The 22,014-nt window shown below is 35.4% G+C and overlaps 1 protein-coding gene across 1 annotated transcript; it reads right to left on the bottom strand.

Annotated features, from left to right (window-relative positions):
- Window positions 1–119: 119 nt before the first annotated feature.
- Window positions 120–21,920, bottom strand: LOC142976411 (uncharacterized). Its single transcript, XM_076119747.1, has 7 exons — window positions 21,793–21,920; window positions 21,434–21,607; window positions 10,070–10,278; window positions 8,817–8,970; window positions 7,434–7,702; window positions 5,528–5,740; window positions 120–3,207 (listed from the first exon to the last, which is right to left on the bottom strand). Exons 1-7 carry the CDS (start codon window positions 21,842–21,844, stop codon window positions 3,154–3,156), a joined length of 1,125 nt encoding a protein of 374 aa, XP_075975862.1. The 5' UTR covers window positions 21,845–21,920; the 3' UTR covers window positions 120–3,153.
- Between the last annotated feature and the right edge of the window lie 94 nt (window positions 21,921–22,014).

Below are 22,014 nucleotides of genomic sequence, written 5' to 3'. Positions count from 1 at the left end.
ACAGATTTTTATTTTGTTACAGTTACAGTTTTTCCCAATATATGGTGATTTATTATGAAGGTTCTGTGTGGATTGGTATTTTAGTTAGGTACTTTGAAGTAAAATAAAAATTGCAAGTATACGTATAAAGTATTTATTACACAATAGACGTTACAGATATCGTAAAATAAAATAAGACAAGCTCTCTCATATCTTAACTAATCTCGCTTACATACTCGTGGAATATAAACGTTGGAATAGAAAGCAACTCAATCTTATTATTTCGGCAGTTGAAAGGACATTTTAAGACTTTGCAAGTGGATTCTGTACACACGTCTAAAGTACATGTTTTTATTAAGATATTGGTTAGTTTATCGCACGCTTATTTAATTATTGAGCTAAATATCAGCTTACTTAGTGTACCTCAGTGTAGGTGAGAGTCACTATGTAGTACACTGCTGCTTTGACATTACAATACCTCACAATTATTTTAGAAAAGTTGTTCAAGCCGCCCGAAAGGCCTTTGACATGGCTTAACGACTGTTATCATAGCAGACAACAACCGGGACCGACTTTTTACGTGCCCTCCGAAGCACGGAGGCGCTCAGCTCAAATACCACCCATCTATGGAATGACCGCGCCAAGGGTTGCTTAACCCACAGATCGTTTACCGACCGGTGAGCGCAACTGGCTATGGGCGCCTCTAGATTATAAGTGTTAATTCACTAGTTAATGTTAAGTCAAAGCAGCAATGTACTAAATAAATTTGATGTACACTAATTTTCAACAAGGATACGTGATACACATACTGATCGCGAGTGTTAACAATTTATTGAGATCGGGATTTGACGTGCTAAGTACATAGGTTTTAAAATATTGTTAATGGTGACTCATGTAAATTCCACCTGCAAACTCTTATATGTTTAGAGTAAGTTATCTTCTTAACATTACAGAATACTATTTACTTTTAATGACGGAATACAATTTGAGACGTTTATTTTACTATGACATTGTGTAGGCCAACTTAAAGAAATTAAGCTCTTAATTAACATGACTTTTACTTAAAATACTAAATAGGACTAAATACGACCCATTTCGCAAAACACCAAGTATTTTATATTGTATTTTTGAGTGAAATACATACACAATATCGCGACTGTTATACCCGAAGGTGTGGGTATGTAATACACCCACGTTTCACCAGTAACAACGTGAGTTTCATATAATAGGAGGCCATCTATTGCCGTTAAACCGGGCACGTTACCAAACTACGAGCTACTCTTGACAAGTAGAAGGTATTATGTCTTGGTGTCTCTTTCTAATAGTTATGTAAAGAGAGAGATGGTGATACTTGATGTTTATAAAATGGGTAAACGAAATTAAATTTCTGGGTAATATTGATATAATTTAGTGATTGCAACTCTGTTTCTCGCAAGCGAGTAGATACTTTAAGTATATTGTTACAAACTATGTAGTGTCTTAGAATGACACCACATTTATGAAATTGCGTGATTTATCTCGAAAAGTGCTTTTTCTCGAGTTACTTTAAGTTACAGCGCGTATTTAATAGTGTTTTTTTAAGCTTAAAATAAAATTGTTTTCTGTTCAAAATAGCAGGTTATTATGATTTTTGTTCGATTTAATTTTGCAGACTGTATACCAATAGAGGAGTCAATAGTACAGTATAGATTAAAAAAACTAATTTACTTTAGGTAACGTCTAAACCTTACAATAATAGTGTATCAAAATAACGAGTAAAATTATTATTTAAGAGAGTACAAGCCATACAAACTAAATAGTTTTTGCACCATTATTATAAAAAAGGAATACTTTAAGTACTATACTAACTTGAGCTATAACATACTCGTATTTCGTAAGTCATAAAAAACTATTTCAATTCATTCTGGATGGAATTGTAAATGCAGAATTTCGAAGTTAAAACAAAAGCAAAATTATAGAATTGCTTTTTGGTATTCACAGTCTTCGATTCCTTAATATATAAGACTATGGTTAGTTCGAATGTCTTTTAATAAGTTATTGTCACATTTCTTTAAAAAAATACTATTACGGAAGATTTTTTTTTTCGCTTTAAAATGTCTCACTTGTTATCACAGTGTTGCATTAAAAATATAAGAATCAAAAAGGTTTAATAGCTTAATGTTTGAAATAATGATGTTGAAAAGTTTCGCAAGCGAAGCACGCGGTCGGCCACAAGGGGTCACATCGATTACGTTTATACATTATGATGATTGTCTTTACACCTAAAGAAACAGGCACAGAAGCCAGTCGACTTTAATCTCATGTCCTGTTCTATATGAATTTTTGAGCAAGTTTTATTCATGAACAACTAAAATATACATTAAATAATACTATCGAGAATATCTTACTTTTCTGAGCGATAACTAGTCGACCAGACTGTCTGAAAAGTATTTTCAGTTTATAATTTTTAGACACTAAATTTGTCTATGCTTCTTATTTTGTCACAGTCGTAGGTAGGTGTAAAGACAACCATTTTTGAATACAACAGTAAACTCTATAATATGTAAACTACTGGAAATGCACGTTGAAGACTGTAACAACATCCCATGTAATAATGTCGGGACGCCATCACTGTCTCAAGCTAAAGGAAGGTCTGTCTATACATTCAACACTGACACATTTATAACCAGCTTCAATACTCCTGGATAAGTAGCGGTTAACTTAATTGATAGAAATTTTGTCAGGTCTTTTCATAACAAACGAACATCTGATGATCTGACAGGCCAATGATATTTAGATGATGTTTTTTTTTAAAGATAACTCCCGCACTAAGAATCGCAGTTGTATCTTTTACAAACATACAACCAACGGATGCAAAGTACAACCAGACGTGAAACAACTGTTTGTAGATCGCACAAATATTTGTTCCGTGTGGGAATCGAACACACTACTTCCCGATGCACTGGTAGTGGCGTGGCAACCACCTTAACTACTGCGTCACAGAGGCCGCGGTTACATTTGTAACTTTATCTGTCAGATAGTTAACCCGCCACTTATCCAGCAGTGAAACTGGCCCTTATATTACTGAATTGTGACCGATATATTGCTATATGTAAACATAAACGTAAGTGCGTTCAACGTTGTCTTCGTAGTTATTATGTATAGTTGTGGTATAAAATCGTCTCAGTTGGTCGGTCATAGGAGCAGGTCCTTAGGGAATAGGTTCATGGAAGCGTAGTCGTCCAATACCTGGAAATAAATAAATAAATTAGTAATTTGAGTTTATACTTTAAGAGTTAGAGCAGGAGGCTAACAGTGTGTTTGACTGAAAAGGTGAAGTAAATTTTCTTTAATTTTTTAATTATAAACATGTAATTTTTAACAATAATGTTGAATATTACATGAAGGTATCACGTATTTATAAACGGGACAAGTTAATATGAAATTGGGAACCTTATTGTTACCCAATGAGGAAGACCAATAATTGACAACATTTCAAAATTTTAAAGTACCTAAAATAAAAATACCATTTCTTTATTTTCTCATCCTGAATACAAAACATATTTTTTTATATTTTTTGGCTCAATATTTCGGGAGAAATAAAATAAAAACCAAAAAATACGCTATGACGTCACATATACGGAAGAATAACGTCTTACCTTTGCCTTTGCAATTTGAATAAAAATTATGTAGATTGACATTTGAAATGTCAATAATGTTTTAAAGTAAACAAACACGAAAATACCACAGTAAATAGGTTACTGAAGTATTTCGCATCATTTATGAACTTTAAACATTATAGATTTCTCTAAATGAATCCTAGTAAACAGTATAGGGTTACGAAGGATCTCAAATATTGTTTTGTACCATCTTACGAAAACAGTTCTGGAGACGATCGAAAACAATTTTTTGCTGCGCCTAACTCAAACAAGCAAGAATAGTGTAATGCTGTGGGTGTGGTGTGTCCGTGTTTAAGATACTCAAGCCACACTGTTATATATATGTATAATAAACTAATTCAACATTCAGATGAAAAAGTCACAGTAGCATGTGGGTCAATGAATCTCCATAGTCCTATAATAAAAAGACGTAAACTAATTTCAATTTGTTTTATTTAACTCTTTCTAAAATAGTCTTAACAATATATTGCTTCAAGAATGGTTCAGCGTCTTCTAAAATCTTTGTAGTGTAATTTGCATCATACTCAATTTGTGTATTAATTTTGTCTGTTCAAAAGTTGGACCAGCAATACAAAACAGATCTTTCAGCATGCATCTGACTGAACCATTATTTGGGCCTTACATTATCCTTGGAGTTCGCCATTTTTAACATAATTCTTGATTGTTTTTCCACTTATTGGGCATTTTATCTCCAGAACTAATTTCGCAGAAATCCCATTTGGTGGAACACCAACAACAGGGGAAATTAGAATTAGGCCTGAACTTAGAATAACTCCAAAATCATTTTCTAATATTTTAATTAATTGTTTTTATAATGTTTTACTTCGTCTTATGGCTTTAAATTCAGGCACCTTATAGCCACCTAAGATACTTTGCACAAAAACACCATCTCCTGTTTGACAATGTACTGCTTCATAGATCCTAGAACCAGTGACTCTTCCCTGACACATGGAATGCCACAGCTTTGAATCTGCTTGATCTTTTGTTGCTTCAGCCACACTGTTAATCACCTTTTCACTTTGAGCATATTGACAGAACTGATTAAAATCCCTATAGCTATGGTCTTGCTGCTGGTGTATATACTGGAGCATTAAATTAAATATGCTGTAGTCATTTAAAGGAGGCTGATGTTTACCACAATAATTCAGGATTAGTCCTGAGTCTATTTTACGCTTCTCACATTCTTCAGAAAATATGGACAAAGTAATGCATAAGTAAGTATGTTTTCGTGCATATATTCCAAAAGCATTAAGTAATTTACTATGCGCAAGTTCCCGCTATCAGCAACTTGGAATCCTTCAGATACTTTTATGACTTATAAATAACGGAGAACGGAAAATAATAACTTATAAAACAATTAATGTATTTGTAAGCAAACAATAATACGATAGACGCGCCAGGTTGACAAGACACTGACATTTATATATTTTTTTTTCAAAATGATGTGACTTGTGAGGCAAAAGCATTATGCTATTCCGCCGTATATGTGACGTCATTTGGCACTTACGTCCGTTTAGAATGAAACAATTTTCAAAGTGAAAATCGTGAATGAAAATAACTAAATATCACAAAAATAAAAAATAAGGGTCCTTTTATTTCACATCTAGTTTAGAATAAAATGATAATATATGTTACTTATAAAAATGAAATGTTGTCAATTGCAAATCGCTGCAGACAATTATTGCTAGAATTAAAAAACTTATAACAAGATTTACAGTGTTTGACTGCAACTAAATTGTAGGAAGATACCTGTCTTAAATCATTTTGGGTCCTTAAAACATAGAGACACCTTAACACCTTCAGGATAAAACAAAACTAGGATCATCATTAAGTTGACTATTGGACAAGGAAAAGTAAGATGGTAAATTTAAATACTTCTAAATCTTTACCTCTCGTAGCCTGTCGACGGTGGGCTTGGGCACGTCGAGCTGCAGCAGCTGGCGCAGCTTGGAGCCGTCGAGGCACAGCTGCTTGTTGAGCAGCAGCTCGGGGCCGGCCGACGGCTCCAGCGGCGTGTGCGGCAGGCAGTGCGCGCGGCACATGGCGGCCCACGCCGTCAGGTGCTTGTCGTTCGCCTCCTCCGCCACCGACGCGATGTCGTTCTGCGTGTACGTAAGTTAGCTCATTAATACGTGTAACTATTACCTTATCACACAGGGATTAATAAAAAATTATACGTTTTGAGTAGGCCCTGGCTTGTGCCAAAATGTCTGGCAAACAAATGTAAGGTTAAATGTTCAATATTTTATATCCTACTAGCTTTTACCCGTGACTTCGTCCGCCATCTGATTTTTCCCATGAAAATGCGTAATTTTCCCGAGGTAAAAAGTAGCCAAATCTCATGCAAATTGGTTAAGTGGTTTAGGCGTGATTGAGTAACAGACAGACAAAGTTATTTTCGCATTTATAATATTACTATGGATTTCCTGCAAGAGGTGATTGATTTAAAAAAAAAATTAACTTATATTTGTAATTATACATTCGGGTCTTAAGTCTGCATACAAAATTTCATTAAAAACGGTTCAGACGTTAGCTGTGAACGCGTAATAGACACTGTTCACGTCTTTAAATTTTTTGTATATATGGAATTCTTGCTAGTTTCGGATGTTTTCGTGTTTTGCGTTAGTCATTGCTATTCTATTTTAATATAGTCTAGACTAGTTTACATAAAAAATAAGTAATTGGAACATAGTTTTCGTCCTGGAAATAAATTGGCATGCATTTTGGACACATTCCAAATATTATTTCTGTGTAAAAGCATAATGGTGTTGACGTGAGGCGGAAATGCCGTTTACATTACAAAATATTAGGTCGAGGAAAAAGTCTTTTCGCATTATAGTATGAATGAACTTGTAATAAAATCTTTTCTCTACACAAAAAAGTTCGATATTTGGGTACCCCACGAGGTCACTGAAAGAAAACTGTACCGTGTACTCATTTGTGATTCTTGAAGCCAAAGACATTTAATTACAAGTTCATAAATACTATAATGCGAAAAGACTTTTTCCCCGACCTAATGTTTAAAAATGTTAAATGCCTAAGACTAGATGTTCTAAAAAAACTGTCCGTGTCATCTACAACAAGGTATATTTTTTATATGCGACTTCTTCAGCCGAAAGTTTTGAGTAAATGGAATTCACAGTGTCTGGTGTTGAGCCTTTGAGTAAATTAAGAATCTGCGTCCGCTGTGTCCATCAAATCCAATTCAAAAATAACGGTGATAAGCAAACCAGCTCTTATATTGTTCGTAAGACTAAAAAATCGACTGAAATAGCTGAACAATGGCTACAATTTGGCGTACAGTTTACAAATCTATGTTTTAAAGAAGAATACTTTTATCTCTCCATTTATGATTTACAGGAAGCCGCCCGCGACAACGTCCGCGTGGAAACCCTTACCGTGTAAATCCCAATCCCTTGGGAACTATGGGATAAAAAGTAGCCTTTGTGTTATTCTGATAGTTAAGCTATTGAAATTGTTCTAGTTTTACTAGCAAAGTGATCCGTATGGAAATATCCTACTATCCTACATGCATTATAGTATGTATGAACTTGTAATAAAATCTCTTTGGCTTCAACAATCGCAAATGAGTACACGGTTTATTAGGTTTCTTTCAGTGAGTTCATGAGGTACCCAAATATCGAGGTTTTTTGTGTAGAGAAAAGATTTTATTACAAATTATTTTATTATTATTTGCGAAAAGACTTTTTCCCCGACCTAATATTAGTAGGACAGTAGGATATTTCCATACGAATCAAATAGCTGGTAAAATTTCAATAGCTCTAATCTCCATACCTTAGCTAAAGTAGAAATAGCAGTGCCGTAATAATCGTGGTTAATCTTGAATATATCAGCGACGATCTCGGCGAGAGTGCCCTGCGTGCTGTTAGCTTCGTCGACCACGTTGTATATCTGCCTGTTGGCGTCGGGCCTCGTGCCGAGGGTCCAGATGGCACGGCAGACGTCCCTAACGTGGACCGTGTTCATCTTCAGGTCTGCCGTCCAGAGCAGCTTCATTGTCTCGTTTAGATGTTTGTAGATCCCGCCGTAGAGGAGGCGTGGGGCTGTTTACAAATAATTATGTTTAAAAAACTGTTTCTGTCATAAGTTTGACAGGAGTGCGTTAGGACGTTAGGCATTTTAAAGTAAAATGCGTGTTCGCGTTAATTCCCGTATTCTATTATCAATAAACTGTTTTATGTTTCGAGGGTTCAGTGGTGGTGTATGCGACTGCCGCGCATGAGGTTTCGGGTTCGAATCCCCGGGACAAAAACCAGTAGTGTATACGACTTCTGATGATAAGGACAAGGGGTCAATTCCCCGATCAGGCTATGTGCTATTGGATTTTTATATTCTACGATTTCAATAGTGAATATTTTCAATAGTAGGTAGTCGGGAGTATGGTGACCTGCCCGGTATATGGCGATAGGTTCGACCTCGATTACACGGGAGTATTTTTTACCATTCATCTCTGCAGAAATGTGACTACGTACACACCTAAGTCGATGATATGGTTTTTTTATCTAACTAAGTGTTAAACCAAAACAACTCGAACGTAATAAATACATACAAAAAGTTTGTTTATCGTGTTGTTTTGTAGTCCCACATTCATGTTCTAAAGGGTAGGTACTTTGAATTTGCATTTGACATTTTCGAAGGAGAGCAAAACAAAAAACAATGTAAATTTAGAAAACCTGTTTTAGTTAAAATATTACATTATTTTTTAAGAAAATGACGACAGCTAACAAGTAAACAATAAAATATTTAACTTAAGTATCTACTACACAATCTTAAGGGACAGTATTACAGCTTATAACTGCCAGATAACCCACCTAACAAATAAAAGTGACAGCCAGTTTTTGAAAGCAACTGTCAACAATGTTATGTTATAGTATGATTACCTAGTGGTCAACCTAGTATCAAAGTTGTTCAAGCTACCCGAAATGCCTTTGGCTTAACGTCTGTTATTTTAATTGACAACAACTGGGGCCAATATTAAACGTACTCTGTGAAGCACGGAGACGCTCAGTTCACCAATATGCGATCACTCATCTATGTATTGACCGCGTTGAGGGTTGCTTAACCCACAGATTATTTACCGACAGGTGACAGCAACTAGAAGTGGTGAAACCGTTCGTTAGTTTTCTTTTGCTTTGTGTCTTTATAAAGGTAACTTACTCAAACTCCTCCTGTCAGCGATGCCGTACACGATGGCCGGCCTGATGATGGTGTAGTTCAGCTCCGGCTCCAGGCTCTTGAGCTCCTGTTCCACCTTCATCTTCATACGACCCTCCGTCGTCCACGGCTCCATTGGACATTCTTCTTTTTGTGGCTACAAGACGAAAACATAATAAGTCTGTAGTAATAACCGATGTATGGAATCCTGACTACTAGGTTAAACATATATTTTTTTTAAAAAGACAACTCCCTTACTAAGTATTGCTCTTGTGTCGCGGGGACTTAAACAAACATACAAATAACGGACACAAAGTACAACAGGCTCAAACAACTCAACGTGTCGTGTGGGAATCGAACCTACGACCTTCCGACGCAATGGTAGCGGCGTGGTGATCCTATTATAAAGATCCGAAATTATTTTTTCAAGTTACAAGTAGGTGAAGACTACCTTTAACTTCTGTTTGTTGTGTGACTGTTCACTCTCAACACCCAATATTATCTCTTAATGTAAAACAGGGTCTTAAAAAATACCCGTCACCTTTTTTATAATAAACATGACGATAATTTACCACCTCGATTTAGGTGCGACAAAATTAAGTACTTTTTAAAGACATCGACAACCATCTCGACTTCCTCTGCCACCAGTCAAGCAGGCATTGACGTCACATTATCAGTAGTACCCATCAGTGACGTCATCACCTCAATGTCACAGCGGACGAGGTTACGGGCTCGAACGGAAGTAGCGCCGATTTATCACTCCATATAACATGTTTAATATTTATTTGAAGCTTTTCAAATGTCCTTACTGATATGAAGTGGCGTTCCGAATGAGATACTATAAAACTAGCGCTAAAGGGTTTTTTAGCTGGAAAACTGGGGTGAAGGCAATAACTTGCAGCTTTAGGAAGAGCTAAGCTAGATCTTTTGGTGCTGATACCTTTTCTTTTGTAACAAAGAGGATGAAAGGCCAGGCCCGCTCTTTGTATTAACATTATCAGTTGTTGCAAACTTTTAACAATAATCTCTCTCTCTCTCTCTCTCTCTCTCTCTCTCTCTCTCTCTCTCTCTCTCTCTCTCTCTATCTTTCTCTTAAAGATACGTCTGTTATTCACGATTTTGATTCTTCGTGAGTGGTTATACAATAAGTTTCCTGGCGTATTATCTCTTCACCATTTACTGCAAAGGGCAACGCGGGTACGTATAACGAACAAACAATGAACAATAATAAAAGTTAAGTATGATTTACTACCCACCTTGTCACTACTATACATCTGTCCGCAGGAGATCTCCACAAGCCGCGGCACCTTCAGCTTGGCGCACTGCTTAGCCACATTCGCACTGAGGGTGTAGATGCCCTCGGAGTATACGGCCTCCGTCTGCCCCACCCTGGTCTCGCCGGCGCAGTTCGCCACCAGACCCCATGGGGCACCGTCGCCAGGGTCTAGCGCTGATGCGCATGATGCTGGGGAACAAATTGAAGGTTACAGTCGAGTATACAGCCATAGCCAGTTGCGTTCACCGATCGGTAAACGATCTGTGGCTTAAGCAAACCTTGGCGCGGTCATACCATAGTGGTATTTGAACAGGGCGTCTCCGTGCTTCGGAAGGCATGTAAAAAGTCGGTCTCGTTTGTTGTCAATTAAGATAACAGTCGTTAAGCCACGTAAAGGCCCTCGGGCGGCATGAACAACTTTGACCATAGGTTTACCACTAACCATACGACAAGAAGAAGAAGTCGAAGAGTGTATTAAGTCGTTAAGTATAACTTGAGGTGACTGAAGTTTATATACAATGAAAATCAAATCATTTAGGTCAAGTGTAGACCATTTATGATAGTCAAATACATTACGTGAATTTACTGCCGGTTCGGAAGGTAGGGCTAATTAAAAGATTTGGCAAGAAACTCGTCACAATATTTTAGATGTCATATGGTAGACATTTCGACTTGATTCGATTCTGATTTTCTTTATAAAATATGCATCAAACAAATTGACCTGAATAGAAGAATTAGTATCTGAGTGCATGTCTCGAAATAATGTGGTATACGACATTATAGTTGTTTGCAGTACAGAAACCTTTAAATTTTATCGACCCGCCTTCCAGCAATTTTCAGCCTAACAACCGAACTGTGTTTCGTGTTACGGAAGGCATGTTAAATAGTGGGTCCCGGCTGTCACTTTCAAAGATCTTTGACAGTCGTTAACAGTAGTCAGAAGCTTCAAAGTCTGACAACCAGTCTTACCATAGGGTATCGTGTTATAACCCAGGTAACTGGGTTGTGGAGGTCAGATAGGCAGTGCATCCGGTGACACTGGTAGCCGACTTCAAAATAGTTTGGAAGACAGGCTAAGTTTCTTCATGGTCGAATAATATAATTTACGAGTTAATCAAGTAAGTCTATATTATATGTATAATAATATTACAATATACTTTATGCACCATGTAACGATCAAACAGGTGTAAAGTTAAAAAAACAACGTATAAAAACGATGAAGGATATTCTCCTTGAAGCAGGTAAGCTCGGTAACCATGGATAAAACATTTTATGTTAATAATAGAATGTAATATCGAGTCACAAAGGTTTATAAGGGCTCGTTATTGAAATCTAGGACGGGGGATATACGATTATTAGAAATTCAAGAATCGGAGAATTGAGGAGAAAAAATAACTGGAAGGATATGAGGAAACGTGATATAGTAACGAACAAAAACACGCTCACTGTCTCCCATGGGTGTAGGCTGAGAACAAAAAGTGCCTTTTCCTGCTATCCCTACAAACTGCCCTTGCTTGCTTCATTGATTTCGTAAAACGTACCTGCGATGTTAATTGAACTGCATTTCTCATGAGTGTTTAATTAGAAAAGAACCTTATTTATAAAATATAACTTCTAAAAGATGAGATCTCAATTAAGATAACTGTATATCTAATGTTGTTACTTCATACAAACAAACAAGCACTCTCTTCAGCTTTTTATCATTAGTATGTAAAATTCAGCTTGCTTTAAGAAGTTCTAGTTACTGTTGAGATTGATAAGTCCTTTCGTTACTCATGGGCGCATAACGATCAAATGTCTACAAGAATGTAAAATGTATATTTAGAGTGACATTATAAAGTGTCGATGATGTGTAATCAAAGTACACGATGTATAAACCCAGTTGTTTTGCGAGCGAGTCCCGAGGTGCGGCGCCGACGAACGACAATGGCCCGGCACAGACATATTAGCGAACAATACAATATGAATATTATAACCAAACCATTCACTAGCATTGTTATCGAGCTGTTTGTTTCCAACAGTTTCCTCAAACTGACACTATCAATATATTTGTACCTAAGTTTGTTAATGGAATTTGAAATATTTGCTTGTATTGTGTTAGTACCTAATATTTATATTTGGAGTTGATTGTATTCAGTGATTGGTTCGTAAAAGCGGTAGTACTATTACTTATTCTGTGGTAAAAGGATAAATAAACACATATTCTGCCTTAATTTTGCCAGAAATTCTATATCTTTAAATTAATTGAGACAAATACAATACTTCTCCCTCTTTTCAGATATTTCTTTTAAAACTGTTCTTATTCTGTCTCTACCACCTTACGAACTAATTAAACTAACATACGTAAGCCAACGATACCACTCATAAAAGCTGCCTCAATGCATTTTCATCCACAACTTCAGTCCCCAGTCAAAAGGTTACACAAAATGAAATGTAAAAAGAACGTTGGACCAGTTGAAATTAGATTTGTCCCATGGTAGGAAAAATAATTAGTGCACGAGTGCCGTGTGTGTGTCGTGTGCGGGGGCAGATGTAATTATCGAGCCTGTAATCAAGTTATATGGCAACATCAAACGACCACCACTCTCTGTACTAATTACATTTTACCATCAGTTCCATATAAAAATAGATGAGTTGAATGTTTTATAATAACATTGACATTATGGGTATAAAGAGATTGAATGGACTGACTGCCTCTGTGGCGCAGTGTATTACGCCACCACGCGCTACCATTGCATCGGGAGGTAGTGAGTTCGATTCCCACACGGAACAATTATTTGTGAGATTCGCAAATTATTGGTCCGGGTCTGGTTGTACTTTGTTGTAAAAAGTCCCTGCGACACAAGAGCAATTCTTAGTGCGGCAGCGGCAGTGTAATTTTTAAAAGAAAATGGAGATCTATTGGTATAGGGATTGTAGCAGAAAGCGTTCTTTTGGTCTCTACCTTTCTGTATTGTGTATGTACTGGGTCTAAGGTGCAAGAGATGTACCTAAATGATTTCAAAAAATCGTGTAGTCCAAAGTACCTTTTAATGAAAAAGGAACAATGGGCATGTGGAACGACTGATATATTGAATTGCGTCCAGAAAAAAATGGCTGGTTAACTGTGACACATGGCTGTTTTTCGTAAGGAATTTGGAAGATGAACAACAAACATATTCCGATCTATTACTATGTACAAAAGAGGTAAACAGAGACTAAAGAACGCTATTTGGTACGATTACGATCCGATAATACGATAACTAACTGCAGAAGATGACAAATGTGTTCAAAGTAAGTTAATGAAGGAAAAATTGTTTTGTTTCGTAAAAAACTATTTTTATCTCATTAACTGACTTTTAGTCAATATTTACTGAGGCAAAACTAATCAGACAGCGGAATTAATATCAATTAACGAGATTAGATTTATCGGGAAACGTTCCGTTTTATGGCTTCATAAAGACTGGTTTAATATTACAAGTTATAGTGGCTGGTGTGACGCATCGTGTGGGACGCTTTTAACGATTATTTTGATTTATACGGTTCAGGAAATTAACAAGGTTATACAGGCTTAGGTTAGGTATTAAGGCTCTTTTTCCTAAAAAAAAATACAGCTCTAAATGAAACTACGAAGCCTGAGAATTGATTTCTTGATGCCATTATATTATGACGTAGTGTGTAAGTGTCAGAGTATTAGGATTTTTTTCCAATTGTAAGTTATGAGAGTAAAACAATCTTAATATATTTTAGTTACTCCGTTTCACGAACGTCTCTTAAAGAGTGGCGTGGCCACGTAATTAGCCCGTAGTCACGTATACCTTTTTACTGTCGTCGAGTAGACCCTTAAACATACTAAGGCAGTAAACCAACCATTAGAAAACCTCGGTTATAAAACGGCAATAAACCTTCAGTTAGTTCAATGATATCTTAAACTTGTAAAAATAGTTCATTAAACTAAATAAAACAGATACCTAGTTACACCACAAATAACGCTAGTCTAAACGCAGAACTCCACAGTGTAAGGAAAAAACAAACGCTATTTACTTATCACACAGGAATACATACGTTTTCCTGCCTCAATTACCTTGTTGCTAGTCTATAAGTATCGATTGTTCTGCAGTCCCGTCACGCACCCCAAAATACACTGTGAATATTAAAACGTCCAACCGTCGAAAGGGTCCGTAGGCTACACATGGATAGAATAAAGACGAAATTGGTTATATCTACAATGTTTTGGGTAAAGCCAGCTATCTGTAAGCTAATAAGTTTTCGAAGCTCACACGGACTAAATATTGGGGTCTGAGTCTGTATGACACATTTGGTTAAAATACATATAAATGTAACTAATGATTGTTCGCTATTACATAAGGCTTCTTTAATATTTTCTAGGTTTACTCAAAATGAATTTTGGAAAATGATGTAGTGATTTTTCTATTCCGCTTAGCACAGGTGCGAGTATTCAAGCAAAAGTAAAGTTAATTTGTATGCATAACTTCTGTACGGCTTCCTTTACGGCTTAATAATAACATTACTAATGAGCTTGAACGGTTAACCTTAGAATAAGAAGACATACTCTACGTTTAACTTAGCCAAGGAAGGTTGACGTTAGACAGGCGGTTAGATGTAAAAACATCAACCAAATCTTTTCGTAGTATGTTTTTGAGAACGAAAACATGTTGTCCCCTACTCAACATAGAATAAGGACAAGATAAAGAAGACTCAATATTAACTTACAGAAACCAAAGGCTGTCAAAGAGTCAACTTACCCCCGGTTTCTTAGTACATTTAGCGCTAGTTTATCTATTCAATAGCGTTTTGAGTGATATGAGTTTTAACGCTATTGAATAGATAAACTGCCGCTAAATGTACCTCAGAAACCGGTGGTACATTAGTTATTAGTTAATTCTTTTCAATCAATAACTTGTCATGTGTATATGCGTTACTGCTATTGTTAAATGTTTATAAGGATAATGTTATTTTCCTGGTCATTATTTATAACATTTAGTACTTGGAACTGTTAGTCGTGTGCAAGGTTAACTCTTAACTTGAAATCTAGGGCATGACGTCACTATATTGTATTGAATGTATATTACTGTGATATAAAGGAATAAGGTACAAATATTGTAAAGTTAGAGGATTTTTTTCTGTTACTTACATTTTTCATACCTTTAAGAACTGTTCCAAAGTACTCTCAGGGAAGGTTACATCACGATGTTTTCCTTTGCCGTTGGAACAAGTGATAATTATTTCAAATACACACAGCATAACTTCTAAAAGTCATTTTTTTTAAATCTTTTATTGTGATGTGAAATTGGTCTGGAGGGGGTAAATTTCTGAAGTGTAATAACACCAGTTCTCAAATAGTTTTTTTATAAATAAAATTTAATGTTCCATTCGGGTCGAAAGGAAAATCTTTGTATATAATGCGGTTAAAATTTATGAAGCTAGAGTAGGTAGTAGAAGTATAGGTATTCTTGAAGATTCTGCAAGCATTTAAATTCTTAGGTATAAAGTATTCTAGCTAGTAACTATTCCAAGAAAATGTATTTATCTTGTTCCAGGAATGATCTTCATTAAAAGCATAGGTATTAGGTTACAAACAACCATTGACAGGCTTTACACATGATTGCCTTTTAAGGGCACAGAAAGGAATTTTTTATCACGAAACAGACAGAAGAAGAAGCAATTTTGCTTTCATTCAATAACTTACTTTTAAAATTATTTATTTAGACTAGACTTATTTTCTCTGGTTTCTGTCTAATCCTGTGAGAAAAAGGCGCGATTTTATGTATGTGGGTATGTGGGTATGTGGGTACGTAGGTACTTTTATACCTCTCGCAATAACAATAATAGAAAACAGATCTGGTTTATATTTGTACCAGCAGTTGTATTTATTTTACAAGGGTACATTTGTTCTACAACTATCATTAAATTTTCATTCGCTACGGTTCATACAACTAGGTGCGGGCAGCGGTTTGACCTTTGCGGCGTAGGCCAATTTGCCAATATCGGAATATCCACGGTTTATTTGTTTCCTATCACAAAGGTTCGCATGACAACGCACTCCAATCACGATGAAGCCTTTATTGGATCGATTCACATTGTGTATAATATCGGCAGCTAATTAGAATTGCTCGGTACTTGAGTACGCTAGATGGTATCGAATTTGAAAATAAACTGAGGGAGTTTTTAATGGATTGGAGTTATTTTGCTATCGGGTCACGGCAATAAGGAACTAGTGCATGGCTAGAACTAGCTAGCTACTTTGTACAGATCTCGCATCTTACTTGTTTGAAGCAATTGATAATAATGACCTATGATTGAATGCAGCTGTTATAAACACACGACAATTACTGAGAATGCAAATCATTTCGGAAATTTAAGTCCGCAGTGTTCACATTTTCTCTTTGCAAAATAGTCACTAACATCTTACATCTAATAGCTTTTTTTATTTGACTTTTTACATGGTTATTTGGCCGAGGACCATCAGCGACACTGCATTGGTGACCGATTCACATCAAACATAACTCGTGTTAAAACAGTAAAAAATAATCCCTAACTATGCTAATGCTAACTGCTGAACACCTATTATTTCACCAGCGAACCCGTACACCCGTGATTGACGGTTTACGGCTAATAAAACGAAATGTAGGTCTTAACTATCAGCCAAATTACAGCTATATTCTTGACCGACGTCATTCGCGCTCTAGCGCACATATTTACATAATACTTTTTACATTATTTGTAACAACGGGTTAACGCGACGATAACACTAAACTTTACATATAATCGTATGCGCTCTCCGAATTAATTGCGTCTGCCGTTTATCTTGAGGTGATTCGAAGACTTGACGAAACGTGTTGATATGAACAGTGTAAAACAACAGTTTTGAAACGTAACTTACAATGGTAACCTTTTCGTCTGGTTTAACTTTTATGCAGCGTAATTTTGACGGTTTTTTTCTATACATTGTCCTGTATGCATATCCTGTACCTATCCATACATTGTGACGTCCTTTTGGCTTTCGAATAGGTTATCCGATACTTATTCATAAGGTATGAAACTGGCTTTCTGTTTGGAATTCCCAAAATGTGATTTTTGGGGGTTTCCAAACCTGACGCAATAATGATATTTATGCATACACTCCCTTTTACACTCAGAAGTACAAAAAGGGAGGATTTAGGGGAGAATTTACAAAGAACTCGTTCATCGAGTAATATTATAAGCATCGTAATACACTTCGACAAAAATAACGTCACGAGTTGAACGCTACATGATCTGCCTCAAAAAGGGATTTGAAATTCGTCATCCCGCTATAGTTATTCCATGAGTCAGCGTTTTACATCTCATCAATTCTCTAGGTTGCGTGGAAGGGTAACATAAAGAAACTCGTCAGTAAAGTAAAGGGTTTATGACCGAACAAATTGCTATTAATGGGAATCCATTCAACGATATCTGAGTCGGCAGTCACTATGGTAACGATTTTTATTGCTTTTACGGTAACTTGATATAAATCGTGAACTCAGTAGGGCAATACCAAGAGGCGCGTGTAATGTCTAATGAAAATGGATAGCATGCGATCGTTTTATAAGTGTTACTTGTAATACCTGTTTTCTTACGTGTATTGAAACTGATGAAGCGTTACTTGCTACCGACGTGCTGTCCGAAAAACGCATAGGCTTATCTTCGTAACGAGAAAGTTAAAGCCAAATTTGAATTCGCTAGAAATTCAGTCCATGCCAAATTATGCCCGGTATAGTGTACGAATATTATCGTCAACCATAGTGCAAAGTACATTATTCAGTAATACACAAAGTAAAAAATGTAATTTTTAAAATATAATTATTATATGCATACTAAAGGTGACTCAAATTCAAGTCGTCATTGTTTTGTGGGAATTCGTAAAAGTACAAAACATTGTGACTGATTAAATAACTTGAAACAAAGAAAAAAATCGTTTTCCTTACACCTCTGACCGCAATCCTGTTAATTATGTCCCAGTGGGTTTGAAATACCGCAAACGCTACCCGTTACTAGTCTTATGAACCGCAAATGAATGCTAGTGACCAATCAGAGTTTAACTATTCGTCCGCGTTACTAAACCAAGTTTACTAACTTCATAGATAGTTTGGAGAGTGTAACCATGACAAAATTGTGTATATGAAATATGCATGCATGCGCCCACGCAACGATAGCATGCATGACAGAATAATGAGCAATTAGCATTAGACTAATAAGGCATTATTACAAAACTAGCTGACCCGCGCAACTTCGTTTGCGTGTATCCCGCTACTTCGACAAATACAGTCAAGGCACCAACACATATTGGATACTAATTTTCAATTCACAATAACTTCTCTTTCCCTTAACCGCGTTTAAAATATTAAAATGTTTTTTGGTTTCTGTGACTCTTCTTTGATCGCCCCCCCTATCAGTTTTTGGAAAAAATATTTAAGTAATGTACAGATTTTTTTTTGTCTTATATGTATAGATCAAAGTCGTAGTACCTACTTTTTAATATTATTTATTTTTTATGTACCGTTTTTTTATATTTTTTGTTTTTTTTTTATGTACTTACCTACTTTTGTTATATACATCTAACTATTATTTTCTTGTTTACTTTTTAAATTATTTACATTCTACATTTTATTACTTTTACTTATTTTTTATTTACATTTATTTTTAGAAGATTAACTTTGTCTACATTTTTTGAAATATAATATAAGGTAGGTATACATACATTTTCATTTTAACGATGAGAAAGGTTTCCCATATATTTAAAATTAAAGACTATCTACAATTAAAAACTACCTGTAGGTAGATATACATGTTATTTTTTTTTATTTTTTAGTATTAGATTGTACTTTATTTATGTAGGTACACTATCTATTTTAATTTTTGATTTAGTACTTTTTGTATCTTTTTGACCTAACTTTAAATTTTAACCAAAATCTTAATAGAAAATATCAATCCATAAATTACGGTTTTATATTTTAAAAAACTAATCTTACTAATAAGTGCGATTTAATACTAACCTTAGAATACAATACCTACTATTATCATACAATTATTGTTGTCGCGCTGAAAAGCACGTTTTATTTTTCTCAAAGAGCTGCGATAAATAAACGCGTCCGATCGCTTCCAATTTCAAAGTGCTAATGGGGAGCCGCTGCCGCCGACGCGCTATTTATAGGGACGCTGCCCCCGCCGCCGCGGCCGGCCCGTACCGTGCCGCAATACTAATATCGTGATATCTCCTAAACTATATATCTAAATAACACACTGTAAGCTGCAAAAATAATCTAAATTAAATGCTCGTGATGATGAACTTACTTATTTTGATAAGGATATATGTATTATTGGTTATATCACCAGTTAAACATCACCCAACGAATTAAATGTTTTTTTAATACAGAAAAGTAGTTTTTGTGACTTAAATAAAAAAGCTGGATATATGTCATCGCGGACTTTTTTGTAGAACTAATAAAGACCAATGTTTTTGCTATACATTGTTCTTACTTGTATCCAACGGTATAAGCGGCGCACGCACAAATGCAATCTTCAATTAGATTTTTTTTCTGACTTCTTGGACATAAATCGCTATAACTCAGCTAATATAGGTTCAATGTATTTCAATTATATATAAAAACCTGTCGGAGAAAATACTCTTTCTATTAGTGAAAACCGCATCAAAATCCGTTGCGTAGTTTTAAAGTTTTATGCATACGAAGGGACTACAGACAAAATGGGCGACTTTGTTTTATACTATGTAGTGATGTGCGAGTCTTGTGAACGAAAGCATTGTTTGGCAATCGTGTGGCTAAAATATACGTTTTTTTGGTAAATATTTGCAGTAGTAGTAATGACTGGATTTTTTTAAGACAGATTTTTTAATGTCTTTAATGTGTTAATGATATAATGTCTGTTACAACCATATGTGTAAGTGTTAACTGATTTGAGAGATTGCCACCAGAAGTGATGATGGCATCACGCAACATGTTAGGCAAAAAACACATGAGCTTCAAAATGCCACATATGTTTGATAAAATAAAATACATGCTACAGATAGATTCAAGTATTCATTTCATAAATTCGGCAGTTACTCTAAGGATAATTTTCATTATTTAATGTATTATATATTGTACATATATTATGAGATATAAAATCAAGCCTTTTTCCCATAGGGGCAGACAGAGAGCAAAGATTGATTTCTACGAACTACTTTTGCTATATTCACATTCATACATCTTGTCATACTAAAACGCAAGTTACGAGTCAACATTATTGTATTAACATTAGTGACGGTCTTAAGTCTTATACCAATTCACTTATAAATAGTTTATATAAATACGAATGCATTATAATATTATAAAGTAAAACAATAAAAGTGAAACTGTGACAATATAATAATATGGAAATGAATCATACGCAGATAAGATATGAGATGCTACCGGAGAAGTCAACACATTACGCTTGTCTACAACAGAATAATTATTAATTGATAGACTATTTATATCCAAGTCCTGTATAACAAGATGTATGGATGTGAATGAAGCAAACAAAGTTTGCAAGGATCGTACCTATAGGCATTCTCTGTTCCCGGTAAGAAATACATGAGAAATGATTCTGATTGTAGTTGATTGCGCTCGACTAAAGACAAAATTATGTTTTAAATGTGATGAAAGTTTGGGACAGTAATTAATATTATATAAATTAACTACATAAATAGTGTTTATGGATGTCCTGTAAATGAATTGACAATCGTAGGCATGGGACGATTTTCTTAGAGGATGTTAGATAAGGATCATCACAAGTGGAATTCTCTAGTCTTTGGCTACCATAATGGGAAAAATGTGTGATTTTATATTTTTTTTGTATCGCAGAAGTTGTATGTAAGGAAGGCTCAATAGTTCCACCTTACACTTTAATTTACCCTAACTGGTTAATTAGACCATACATAGCTATATCCTCAGATTGATAACAATGTTGTAAAGAATATAGTTTCATCCATGCTTTCGTTTATGCATTGTAAATCATAAAGACAAACAGTACTATCAGTATTTTGGTGTAATATTAAAAAGTTTATCTTATCTATGTTTATTTGGGAGATTAGAGAAAGTCAAGTGCAGTTAAAATGTAATTAATTTGTATGAGACAAGTTTCAATAATATACACTCTTGATAAAAAGTTATCACACATAATATTATGGCGAATTATTTTAAACGACACAGGAATGTACTCGAGAATGTTTCGATCATTCAAATAAGAATAAGATAAGAAGATTTAACTAATAAAACAAAAAAAAAGGTTCTAGAAAGGACTCAAAATACAGTCTTTATCTGCAGAAAATTTAAAATTAACTTACTTGGATTTATAAGATTCGCGCTCTTGTATTCCACACGGGAATCTTCAAATATTTTGCTATGAGTTGGATTCAAGAAGGCCAACTGCGGTGGAGTTTTGTCCACGACGCGTAGCCCGCTCACCAAGTCATTGGATATCAAATATTCCACGAGGTTCCGGCCAATGAAACCGCACCCTGAATCAAAATCACACGGTCAAACGAAAAAGAACTTTAGCTGGACGGATGACTAACACTCCTGAGACCGTTACAAGAAATAAAAAAAAAATACACGTCACTTTTGATTACGGGCTGAGACAAAAATACTGTCATAAGATACGGATTTTTTGAAGAGTTTAAAAGAGATAAGTAGCTTTAATTACCTCCTAGAACCACTACTCGTGGTTTTGAATTATCACCGGCACAATCAGACATTTCGCTGGCCGTTTCACAAAAATGAATGACAGTTGAGTATTTGACAGATCATTCGACAGCTAGTTCTAAAGTTGCCAGCTACCACTTTTCTAATTGTTCTTTTTTTAGTAGTTTTTATTTAGTAAAAATTACTACGCAGAAAAGAAACACCGCAATAGAAGAAGTAGAAA

Source organism: Anticarsia gemmatalis, chromosome 11 (assembly GCF_050436995.1).
Source record: "Anticarsia gemmatalis isolate Benzon Research Colony breed Stoneville strain chromosome 11, ilAntGemm2 primary, whole genome shotgun sequence".
NCBI classification, from domain to species: domain Eukaryota; kingdom Metazoa; phylum Arthropoda; class Insecta; order Lepidoptera; family Erebidae; genus Anticarsia; species Anticarsia gemmatalis.
This window is presented reverse-complemented; position numbering and strand designations above follow the sequence as displayed.

What these genes read in the sequence shown, in the direction of transcription:
- LOC142976411 (XM_076119747.1), bottom strand. Translation starts at nt 21,844, where the DNA reads ATGTCTGATTGTGCCGGTGATAATTCAAAACCACGAGTAGTGGTTCTA. An exon ending in ACGAGTAGTGGTTCTAGGAG is followed by an intron (nt 21,608 to 21,792) that starts GTAATTAAAGCT and finishes ATTTTGATTCAG; the next exon opens with GGTGCGGTTTCATTGGCCGG. An exon ending in AGATGTATAGTAGTGACAAG is followed by an intron (nt 8,971 to 10,069) that starts GTGGGTAGTAAA and finishes TTCGTCTTGTAG; the next exon opens with CCACAAAAAGAAGAATGTCC.